Source organism: Scophthalmus maximus, chromosome 6, assembly GCF_022379125.1.
Source record: "Scophthalmus maximus strain ysfricsl-2021 chromosome 6, ASM2237912v1, whole genome shotgun sequence".
Lineage (NCBI taxonomy): Eukaryota > Metazoa > Chordata > Actinopteri > Pleuronectiformes > Scophthalmidae > Scophthalmus > Scophthalmus maximus.
In genome coordinates, this window is record NC_061520.1 from 6,667,501 (window position 1) to 6,679,230 (window position 11,730).

The window sequence follows — 11,730 nt, forward strand, 5'->3', positions numbered from 1 at the left end:
AGAACAGAAAAAAATAAAACGTTGAAACGTTTGACCCATAAAAAACAAACAAAAAAACCCAAAACATCAAATGTGTCAGTGACGTCACTTCGACAGAAACTAAGGACCTCGAGCGCCTCAAGACTTTGTGTTTCGTTGCGTTGGGAATTTCACTCTGTCGTCATGAAAACAGAGTTCACAAAGTTGCCTTCGTGTTTCTGTGAAGCGCTGCGGACGAATGGAGAACGAGTCTTACCTTCGGGGGATGGAGCAGTCGATCCAAACCACACTGAAGTCGCGTATTCCTCCAAATCCTCTGTTCTGTTTGGGGTCCCTTTTTTTTGCGCGCGCGCGCCTGCGCGTGCGTGTGTGAGAGTCTCTCTCTCTCTCTTCTCTCTCTTCTCTCTCTCTCTCTCTCTCTCGTCCTCCGAGTCCGTGGGTCTATAATAATAATAACTGTCGGACTCCTCCTGGGGAACGAGGCTGGAAGAGTCCGGTCCAGGTGTGAACTGTGCGAGACAGAGAACAAACATATTGACCCACTTTCTCATTTCTTTTGTTTGTTTGTTTGTGAGTTAAAGTGCGTGTGTGTGTGTGTGTGTGTGTGTGTGTGTGTGTGTCAATGATCAATCTGATTGCACCAGACGCGTGTCAGACTTATCCCTGCGCCGGTGGGGACGAGTCCCAACACAATAGGCCGGGTCGATCTGCAGAACGCGTCTCCTCTCCTCCCGACGCAGACGCACGGAGCTCCGCGCAAAAATGCGAAAAATGACAAAGATCCGAAAACTTCACCGAGACGCGGAGAGAGAGGGAGCGAGAGAGAGAGAGAGAGGGAGAGATAGAGAGAGAGAGAGAGGAGAAGAAGAAGAAGGACAAACACTCCCGCAGAAGAGAGAAGAAGGAACATTTAACTTACCTTTCCTTTTTTATTTTTTTTATTTTGGGCCAAGTCGCCGTGTCCTGTTCGGGTGGAGGCCGCCGGTCAGCTGGGGTTTTTTCCTGCTGGGGGGGCGAGTTTGGTTGAAAATTTGGCGCCTTTGTTGTTGTTTTTTTTCCGCAATATTTTTCTCGGGGGTTTGACAGTAGAAGTGGAATGTTAAGTATGACTCTGGTATGAAGTCAACGCGCTACACTGGAGAGCGGAGGGGGAGGGAGAGAGAAGAGGCTTTCGGGGAGGAGCCACCGGCGGCGCGCGTCAATCAACACGCTGGGGGCGGCAGTGATTTCCCTGCAGGCCCCGCCCCCTTCCTCCTCCTCCCCAAACACTCACTGCAGCTTCCTGCCCTAAAACTAGTCTATGCACATTCTCTATTAAACAATAATACATGGACACATGTTGCTGTTGATGTCTGACTTACTGTACTGCAAGAGTGTTACTGAAGTATTTCAAGAGAGAAACAGCAAAATAGCAATGATGCTGACTCTAATTATGCCATAGTGCAAAACATTGCACGGTGTGTAAACGGGTTTACATTGCAATACATGTTATTTTTTTGCAAATATATTTTTTCCATAACATTCCAGTACTTTAGCAGACGCTTTTTTCCAAAGCCACTTACGATAAGTGCATTCAACCGCGAAGATATAACTCAAATAGAGAACATAAACAAACATCAAATAGGAAAAAACCCCCGCTTCAAGTGCTTATTTGTAATTGTATGTTTAATATAATAAATTCGGGGAGAAAGGTGCAGTCTGGACAGGTGAGTTTTCAGTCTATATTTCCTTGTTTATTACTTTTTCCAACTTTGTGTTTCTTATTTTCACTGTCCCTGTGCCGCTGTAACGCTGCCAGTTTCCTCGTAGTAGGACCAATAAAGGATTACTTTGTCTTGCCTTATCTCATCTGAAATCTCAAAGCAAATCCATAAATATAACATTTAAATGAGGAGCCAAATAATCCACATCCAAATATTACATTAACATTTTAGTATTGTTATTGTTATCATGACCTCTATTTAACAAGGAATAAGAACAAAAATCTCTTATTCAGGAGCTTCCTGGCCAAGACAGACAGCAGCACATGTAACACTGTCGCAGACAAATTAAAAAAAACATAATTTAGAATGAGGAACAACATTCATCGACAGTCATTGCATCTGCAGCCAAAAGTGCCAGGTCCTTCGAGATCACTTCAAATGTGTCCAATGAGACCAACATCCATATTAATGCTCCCTCTCCTCTAATCCACCACATGGGGACTTGCCCTATTACTCAAAAATGAACGATCAAACTCAGATATTCAATCAGTTCCAACACTTTCAACCTGGTCATCGTAGTCTCTGTGGGGATCTACATGCCACATGTTGATTACCAGTCAAACGTTTCAGAACAGCCCCTTGACCTTAAATTACCTTAAAGGTCACAAAGAATAAGAATAACTTGCAGTGTTCATGACGTTAATGCAAACAATACTGGCGTCCCGACTTAAGCTGACTTCTTACGAGCCCTCTGCACAGAGGCGGTGTTATAGAACAAACTGTTGCTTCACCCTCTGATGCATAATTGGGACAAAACTGCACTGCGGGAAGATAAAGGTGAGTGACGAAGGAAGACAGACTGGTTCGTCCAACAGCAAGATAACGATTCACAACACAAAAAGAACAAGACATGTGGCTTGAAATGAGCAGCACAGTCTGCAGACTCAAGGCCTCCTCCTGGAGCTGGTTTCCGCACTAAGCGGACAGAAGGTGAAATCGGAACAACGTTCCCGCAAATGCAACACACGTGCGCGGGAACTTCTGCAACCGTGTTGGGCCGAATGTTCTGAACAATATTTGATTTTCCAAATGGAGAAAGAATGCGTGTTCGACTGCTCAATAAGGAAAAAAAAAAAAGAATAGTTAAACAATTAGTTTTCTTGACTCTTTTTTTAAAACCTAAAAAATAAAACTTGTGATCGATGCTTTAAACTCAGAAAAACTGAGACACTGAATTATGTAAAGTAAATAACAGCTAGAAAAAAACTTGAGATTTTCTTTCTTTCTTTTGCCATAAATTATTAGTGGTAAAAAATCCATGTCTATGTGGACTGGGTTAAGATCTTTAAAAAAAATGGCCTCTACAATGTCTGACATGCTTTGAAAGATTACTGTGAATAAAAGAGGCCTCTGGTGCTTCAGTCGACAAATTTACCAAATGGAAAGTCTCATTTTGCATTCGTACGAGTGTAAAAATGTAGAGATCTCTGTGAACCTGTGGACCCTGAACACATCTCCACCCAGAAACAGCTCCTTCTGTTGGTCAACAACGTGGGTTGCAACGTTTCAACGAATCATCCACCACCGTGAACACACACGCAGAGCTACTGTACATAAAGAAATTGCATCAGCCGTGTTAGTGTATTGATTGGAAATCAAATGACAGAAGAGAAAAGAGAATTTAATGGGGGAAGAGGAACTCACTCATCTGTCCAGGGGAGCTGCCAGCGTCATGCGTCATTTCACCTGCGAGTTCGGACAACTGCCGGAGCAGGTTCAGGCAGAATTCAGCCCTCTCACTCGCTCCCAGGGCCCACGGCTCAAACAGGTTTTTCATCCCCGAGTTGAATGTTCTTTCAACGTGTAATAAGGCAGACTACCGGAGCAAAAGGCGTGGGAGTCTCTCCAGACTCGCAACTGGTCAGAGTCTGTGTGATTCTCTGCCAGCCGCCAGATGATAATGTCAAAAACACTCCCCTATAAAAAGTTATCGAAACCACAGTGAGGGGGTGACTTATACTTAGGGTCTGCAAAATCCATTTTTATTGTTTTTAAAGGCTGATTTTTGGGGGGGCATTTTGTTTTTATTTGATAGAGATATCTGATAATACAAAGAGGACATTCAGGGGAAGAGAGAGAAAAAGAGGGGGAAGAGCGAAGTGCAACAAATGTCCTTGACTGGAATCAAACCGAAGAAAGTTGTGGTTATATCGAATCGCTTTTCAACCACTTGGACACCGAGCTCCATTCATTTCTATTATGATATTGTGTTTCTGACCACAGACAGTTACTAGGTGAGAAACAAGGAAATGCTAGTTCCCTGAAAACTAAAGGAACATTTTGAAAAATGCCCAATGTTGCAATATTAAAGAAAGTGGAAAAAATTCTTCCCGGACCAAGTTTGGTGGAAATCTGCTCTGTAGTTTTTGTATAATTATATTGACAAATAAATCAACAGACAGACAGAAGGACCCAGGGGGAAAGCTAACTTCCTTTGGCCTACGTTAATAAATGCCGACTATATTATTGAAGGAAATGTAATTCACATGCTTTATTAAATAACATAATTACAACAAGCCTACAAATGCAACAAAGGCAGTGTTCAGAAAAAAATGAATGTAAAAATATAAAAATCTACGTGGGCTCAAATCGTCAGAAAAGGACAAGAAATCTGCAGAGTAATGAAATAAAAATGTGAGAGATACTAAGAACTACAGATGCTTCTAATCCAAAGTGTTTCTCTACTGGTATAAAGTCACTAAAACATGGACAGTCTGTTGAATAAGCTTCACTCATTCTTTCAATGCTATGAGCGTAACAAGGTGTCACCTGTGCAGATGGTCAATATCTCACAAAGTTTAATTTACAGATTAAAAAATGAGTCTTTGCCCCAAAGAAATCGGATATTCTTAAATTTCTTTTAAATTCTTAAAATTCTTTTAAAAGTGTGTTTGCATTTTTTAAAGTCATGAAGTCTGACATGAAGTACAGCCCAATACCATACAATACAATACAGCACAACAAAGCTGAAACATGAACAGTTTAACATCTTTCGATGATGTTAGTAATCTTTAAACACCTTCATCCCCTCAACAGAAAACAGAGTGAATAACTGAGACAAAAACAAAATCCGGTCAGTCCAGTTGTCATGTAAGATCAGATGTGGGAATCACACGCCACAAAAAGGTGAGCTGCATTCAAGGAATCATTATTCGTTTATCGGTGCCCATCACAGGACGTGTCGAAGGCAACGTCCACAGACATGGGTTGGCCTGGTGTCAGTGTTGGGCGTGTTGCGCACACTGAAGCGTCCGTCCGTCCGTCCGTCCGTCCGTCCGTCCGTGTGCGTGTGCGTGTGAGCTACTGGGGAATCTGTCTCGTTATTCACAGGCAATTTTGCCGTCGAAGCTGGAGAGCGCGATGGCGAATGCCTGCACAGCGCACAGCGGGTAGTTGAAGTCCAGCGTGAAAATGTCGTCCGCTATCCGTCCAAACTGCATCACAATGTAGTCGACTGGAAGAGACAAGGAACTGCTAAGATAAATGGTCCAACCCATTCTGTATATAACAAGCTGATGATCTTTTAACTTTAGACTGAAATTGACCATGTTTCAACTGAATTGTGTATTTTCATATTTATCTGTGGCATTATTACGCTGACTTTCCCTTGATAACACACAGTCACACACTCTCCAGGACTCAGGCGATTCGTAGTTTACTAAACTTGTTTTTATAGTCTTTGAGCAAAGAGAATTTACTTGAGCTATTTATTAAGGTGTTCTCAGAGAACAATCAAGGCGTGACTTTTAATCTCTTTCTGTACATGTCTAATCATGTGCTGTTGTGGCTGTCGAATTAATTTCACAGCTTTTAATTCATACGTGTATTGTGTCAGACCAACATGTAAAGATGATCGACATTCTTCTATCTATCTATCTATCTATCTATCTATCTATCTATCAATCTATCTATGGGTGCAGTCGAATTGTCAAATTTGCCTAGTAAGTTTCATAAATCTTAGTGACCCGGAAGTTTTTGATCAGCAGCCATGATATAAGCTGTTCAGATTTTTAAATGCACAGGAAAGGAGCTTCAATGCTCATTTAGCAGTGGGTACACTGGACCTTCCTATGCTAAAAGAAAGGAGAAATAGACTCCACACAATTCATTGCGGAAGCGCTATTTAACGTGACCAGCACGGACGTAAACGATTAAATCTTAAGTAGAAGAAGTAGAAGAGTACAAATCGAGACGCATAAGAGACGCACGTCATCACGTAAGTTACCGTTACATATGAAGTATTTACATCTGATGTCACACGGTGGTAAAACACACTGAAACATGCTGATGGAGCCGCTGTGTTTTTCATAGTCGATCTTCGAGAATTTGTAGTTTCACTGCGGCAGACGCATCAATAACATCCGCCGTCGCGTGATGACGTAGTGTTGTGAAAGGCGAGTCGGATTATCTGAGCACAGCTGTCGACTTTTCCTAAATCCTATGAGTCCTCCTTTACACCTTTCCTTGACTTCATGATGTTTTTCACTGGGGAATAGTAGAAAAGACGATAGGAAGACGATAGGAAGGACAATCTGAATCCACCCTATCTATATCTATCTATCTATACATCTATATCGATCCATCCATCCATCCATCCATCCATCCATCCATCCATCCCACTCACGGTCTTTGGAGTGGACGATCTGGAAGTTCTTGATGGAGGCCTGGGTGACCCTGCCGTTGAAGTTGAGCACATGAGACGCCGTTTCTTCGTTCCACACTGGCGTCTTGTTGCGAAGCTCGATCAGATTTTCCGTCCTTCTATTCTGGTGTCTTATCAACAAGCCGTCACATTCCTGTGAAGAATTGGCAAAACACAATTCAATTAACACCAACGACGACCGATGTGAGTTTACACACTGGCCTTGTGTAGCTCTCATAATTAAACCCGACAGCATTCCATAAATCAAGCTGTGGGCAGTATGGATATCACATGCGAGTCATCTGATGTTCTCAGTCGAACGCACACGAATTGACAAGTCACAGTTGAAAGTGTGTGTGTGTCTGTGTCTCTAACATACTTTCTTTGCTAAAAAAAAAAAGGATTGTTCTTTTCTCTCTAGTTCACTCTGCTCCACGTTGTTCTTCTCTCCACTTACCTGACCCACCTTGTGACCCAGGTGGGACCCAGGTCGGCCAGTTGGAGTCATGTTCTGTATGTTTGTGAGTATTTATTGAGGACATGTGTGAATGTAACATACAGTAAACCAACTCATTATGCAAGAACATATGTATTGATCCTAGTGCCATGGTCTGTTCTATCTTATTAAACTTTTATTTTTCCGTCTAAGTTGCATTAAAGACACTACAAATAAGGCAATACAATACAATAAGTGAGACAACAATAGCAGCAACAACAACAACAACAACAAAAAACAATGATCTTACATTTCTTGGTCGGAGTGGTACCCTGTCGTTGTCCTTGTCCATTCCAGGAACTATGACTGTCATCCTTCTGGGTCCTTTCATTCCTAAGACATTTGTTTCCTGAAGCCAGAAATGAGTAAAATTTATTACATTATCTTACTTAATAAACAAACAAAAACAAATTCTACCTTAAACAGTATTGACGAAACACACGGTATAGATAATTAACAGTGAGCCGTAAGACGACTTACATAGATGATGCCTGCCAACTCCTGCCGTGCGTTCGACATGTCTGGAAGAGCTCTTTCTGGATTCAGAGCATTGTCGAATACTGTGAACTTAGTGCCCATTAAATTTGACCTAGGCAGTGTAAGAAAACAACTTGTAAGAATTAAAAATTAAACTCACATTAATGAGAACACAGAGCCTTTATTACACTATCCCTGTGCTGCTTTGGAATGAATTAATTAATTTCTGAAGTGTACCTCAGCTTCCCCACAAAATTCTCTCCGCCTCTGGATAAATCTGTGGCGTCGATGGAGATGAGGTAATTCGAAGTTGCGCATTTCTTTCTTTTCCTCCCGGCTAATAGGAATGTCTGCAAAAAACAAAAACAGTTGTCCCATAAGAATAAAAAAAAAATAATTAAACAAAATACACATATGCACACATATCCCCAAAGCTACACTAGAACATCTTTTTTAATATGGGTGCTGTGGTATCTTTTTTAAAGGGTTTACATTTTGTTTTGGTTCAATCTAAATTATAACCTGCAATATAGATCAATACTTGACCTTTTTTTCGTTGTCTAGATGGAGGTAATACAGAGGGTAGAGGCTCTTGTCCATCCCTCTCTGGTCTCGCGTCACTCGGCATTTGATGGTCACGCCCTGCGGAGCCGGCTGCAGCACGAAGATCTCCAAGTTGTCAAACTCAATCTCAGGCGTCGGAGGTCTCTCCTGGTCGAGAAGCATAAATAGGTAGAGTCTGAAGAATATAAACGGTTTTAATTCTGTGAGTGGATTGTGGGAAATTGAGATACCTTTTTCTTCTTCCCTTTGCCCTTTTTCTTCTTTGATTTTTCTTCTTTCTCAGAGTCAGAGTCGTCGCTCTCCTCTGCCTTTGCTAAAACACACAACAGACTTGTTATATACTTCTTAGTGACACAAACTGTGGAATAATTTACTTGTAAACTCGCCTTTCTTCTTTGTCTTCTTATCTTTGTCTTTTTCTTTGTCTTTGTCTTTGTCTCCTGATGTTTGGAACATGGACAAAGAGCCAGCGCTGGCTTTCTTCTTCGTTTTGCTGGACTTTGTTTCCCCTTCACTGTCGTCACTGTCCGATTTGGCAGCTGCTCAAGGAAGAGGCAGAAAGATTTTCAAATAGAGTTCACAAGTTTCTATGAACTTCAACTAAGGTACTTGAGTTGTGCTTGTTCTGTAAAGTCAGCTAAGATGCACATACTCAAGAAGGCAAAGCATAAAGTTTTGGGATGTGACGGGTTTTCAACAATCACCTTTCTTCTTGCTTTTTGAGTCTTTTTCTCCATTTATCTGGAACATTGAAGCTGGCTCCTTCTTCTTCTCCTTCGACTTGGACTTTTTTTCTTTTCCATCAGAATCTTTGTCTTCTGGAAAATGAGAATCATGAGAGGATTTGTGTTTGTGTGTGTTTTTCCTTTCATAGACAAAAAAATCTCCTCCTTCGTTTAATATACTGGACAGAGAAGCAATAAGCAAAATTTGAGACTGACAGAATATTAAAAGGACAATTTTTTTTTTAGCACGCAATCCTGACTGTGTGCTCAGTTTGAAATCTGCTCTCAGCGTTTCTTGCAGCTGTTGAGTCAGATTGTGAGCTCATGAGATGATGAGAGGGATTCAGGGCTTCACCAGGACTCATCTCTATCTATCTGTTAGGTCAGGGTCATATCTTTTACAGTTTACATGATTTAGACCAAGGAAAAGGTTAATGAAGCCCACTGGGAGGTGGACAAGGGAGATGTCCAGGAGAAGGGAGGCCAAATTCCTCACTCAGATCTAGTGGCACAAATGTTGTGTCCTCAAAACCCAGATTTCACCCAGAGCACTGTCAACGCTCGCTCCTCAAACTTGTCCCAACACGCTCTCACGCCTCAACCTCCCTGCCTGATTACTGCTCAACACCGTTCGTGGGGCCTGTATAGTTTTGGCGTTAATGAACGTTGGGGATGGAAAGCACATGGTTAAACATCTGCTGAGGTAAAGTACTTGAACATGTACTCATTCATCAAAATAGGCCTAGTCACTTGTAAATACAGCTTTGACTGTTTAGGCTGAATGTCAACTGCTCAACTATTTTATATTTGTGGCACAGTTGCAGCTTTCAACAGCTGGAAAACCAATGTACTGTTTGTTAACTGAACTGAACTCGGACTTTTACAATCAATGTTTTATATATGTGGCTGGAGTTTTCCTGAAACAAAATTCTATTTCAAATCTGTAAATTGCATCAAAATAAGATCAAATAAAATTCATGATCTATAAACATTGATACTTTTCTGATATAGTAAAGCAAAGAGCTTCCCAGAGAAGTTATAGAAAATACACTGTGCATAATTTAATCCACTTTATTTCCATGGTTACCACAAACAGAGCAGCTGGCTCGGCCTTGCTTTACCAGAGGAGCAGGGGGCCACAGACACAAGTTCGTACAGGTATTTCTGAAATGACTGGCGGACGATCAGAGGTGGAGAGGAAGGTTAAGTTAAGCTCACGGGCGAAAGTGCTGGAGCTGATCCAAACAACGCTCTGGGCTATATCATACAATCACTTCAACAGTGATGAGATAAATAGCTCAATTTTCAAGGACATTTCTCTGTAATGATACTTGATCCCCCCCCCCCCAAAAAAAGTTGTAACTCTGCTCTGCACACTGTAACAGTCTTGAGAGGCTGATACTGATATTTTCAAAAAGAAACAGTTTGTCAAGTCAACAGGAGTCAAGTTACACTGCAACAAGATCATGTTCATGAGTGCAGTTTATATCTTGTTTAGTATTTTATGGCTAATAGGTAAGCATGTTACTGTCACTTTAAGAGAATTAGCTTACGGCTTGTGCCGAGATTCAGAAACCGACCGAGCCATATGGTTTTCTTAGACTTTGGATACATCTGTAAGGTTTCACAAACTGTGGAATAAATGTTTTTTTTCGTTTTATCCTTCACACCGGAGTACTGTGAAGCTTTTTCTCCTACTACGACTGGCGTACACGAGTCCGTCCGCGGAAACCGACGGATCTCAGCTCATGCTAACAATAAATAGCCACGTTAAGTGTAAAATGTTAGCATAATGCAAATCCCCACAATTACAATACTAACCGCTGCTTCTGTCAAATACGGCATATAAGTTAGCTTACTTTTAGCATGTTAGCATGCTCACATTTGCTAATTATTTGGATATAAACTAGAGTATTTGCAGAACACCAACTGGCCTGGGAACGGTTGAAAAAGGATGAGCATCAAAGAGATGACAATTCATCCTGAGCAGGACGTGCATGCGTCTGTACCAAAGTTCGTGGCGATCCAATCGATCATTTCTGATACATTTCGCTCGATACAACAAATGCTGACGTCAGTAATTGTTGACATATGTTACTGTGGAGCCACACGGCGAGACACGCTGCTACGTTGGCAAAATGGTCAAAGATATTGCATTAGTGCCTTTGTACCAAAATCTTTAGTTGTCTTTTAAAATCAAGTGGAAGTGGAGCCTACAAATATACATCTCTTTCATTTCAATTTTCAAGCTGGAAAGATAGATACTACTTTGTTAGCATGGCCAACGAGTTAGCAACAAGCTAGTTGGCTAATCAGTCTTTTCCAATTTGGAATACGTTCAACCGTGTGGAATTGTCAGGATTGCAACAGTCTTAATTACGTTTCCCACAGCGATCACTTGAGGGCAAGTCACTGTTGCTTTGTTGCCTCCGCTACCAAAGTGAAAGTTTCCACTCACTCACCATTACACAATAAAAATGATCTGATCCTCTTAACAACACTATAGACTGCTCTCATGACTGGGTTCCTGCTTCCTGCCGTACCTTTAGATTTAGATTTCTTATCTTTGGCAGAACTTGCGATTGGAGAGCTGTCCTTCGTCGTCTTCTTCTTAGTTTTCTTCTTCGGGGTGTCCTCTTCCTCATCGTCATCATCGCCATCTGTGCCTGAACCTAAAGAGATGGCGAACATTACTATGCGACTAATTCTGGTCTTTTCGGGGATGTTTGCCCAAATACTCAAATTCAAAGTTTAGTTGTGTATTTAATTTGTATGTATTAGGATTTAATTAAAATCTCAAAGGTCTTTACACATAGCCCAGTTTCACCGTGAAAATTGCGCTCATATTTCTTTTGAAAGAAAAGGCATAATATGACTCACCTTTCTTCTTTTTTGGAGCACTTTTAACTTTCTTTTTCGGTTCTTTCTCTTTTCCTTTCTCCTTTTCTGGTTCGTCCTTATCCTTTTCTGTTTTCTTTTTCTTCACCTTCTTTCCGTCTATAATGTTGATAGGGAGACAGCAAAGTATCCAATATGGTTAGACTGTATTTGTAGAAAGAACTGAAAATATCAGTTTGTCATCTG

The 11,730-nt window shown here is 41.2% G+C and overlaps 2 protein-coding genes across 14 annotated transcripts in view; both read right to left on the reverse strand.

The window, feature by feature from the left end:
- Positions 1 to 3,528, reverse strand: part of tead3b (TEA domain family member 3 b) — a 33,681-nt gene extending 30,153 nt beyond the window's left edge. For 4 of the 11 annotated variants that reach the window (XM_035631785.2, XM_035631784.2, XM_035631780.2 and 1 more), the window contains exons 1-2: positions 899 to 1,129; positions 236 to 488 (exon numbers count right to left, since the gene is read on the reverse strand). The gene's annotated coding sequence lies outside the window, so the exon portion shown is untranslated. Of the gene's footprint in view, positions 1 to 235; positions 489 to 898; positions 1,136 to 3,386 lie in introns of those variants that run through there. The other 7 variants (XM_035631783.2, XM_035631781.2, XM_035631779.2 and 4 more) reach the window with 4 other exon arrangements.
- Positions 3,529 to 4,215: 687 nt separating this feature from the next.
- Positions 4,216 to 11,576, reverse strand: LOC118309390 (tubby-related protein 1). 3 transcript variants are annotated; one of them, XM_035631456.2, is made up of 11 exons: positions 11,527 to 11,576; positions 11,190 to 11,318; positions 8,626 to 8,736; positions 8,308 to 8,460; positions 8,152 to 8,234; positions 7,904 to 8,068; positions 7,595 to 7,707; positions 7,361 to 7,469; positions 7,131 to 7,229; positions 6,367 to 6,538; positions 4,216 to 5,196 (listed from the first exon to the last, which is right to left on the reverse strand). In XM_035631456.2, exons 3-11 carry the CDS (start codon positions 8,669 to 8,671, stop codon positions 5,063 to 5,065), a joined length of 1,074 nt encoding a protein of 357 aa, XP_035487349.1. In that variant the 5' UTR covers positions 8,672 to 8,736; positions 11,190 to 11,318; positions 11,527 to 11,576; the 3' UTR covers positions 4,216 to 5,062. The 3 variants fall into 3 exon arrangements, with proteins under 3 accessions (XP_035487349.1, XP_047188706.1, XP_047188707.1); XM_047332750.1 differs by lacking the exon at positions 11,527 to 11,576 and having other exon boundaries at positions 7,904 to 8,096; positions 8,626 to 8,739; XM_047332751.1 differs by lacking the exon at positions 11,527 to 11,576 and having other exon boundaries at positions 7,904 to 8,096; positions 11,190 to 11,304.
- Positions 11,577 to 11,730: the final 154 nt, after the last annotated feature.

Bases quoted from the DNA above. Each gene is read 5' to 3' on its own strand.
- LOC118309390 (XM_047332750.1), bottom strand. From the start codon at position 8,658: ATGGAGAAAAAGACTCAAAAAGCAAGAAGAAAG. The intron at 7,230-7,360 runs GTAAGTCGTCTT...TTCTGGCTTCAG, and splicing joins AGTTGGCAGGCATCATCTAT to GAAACAAATGTCTTAGGAAT. The intron at 5,197-6,366 runs GTGAGTGGGATG...TGTCTCTTCCAG, and splicing joins GATCGTCCACTCCAAAGACC to TCGACTACATTGTGATGCAG.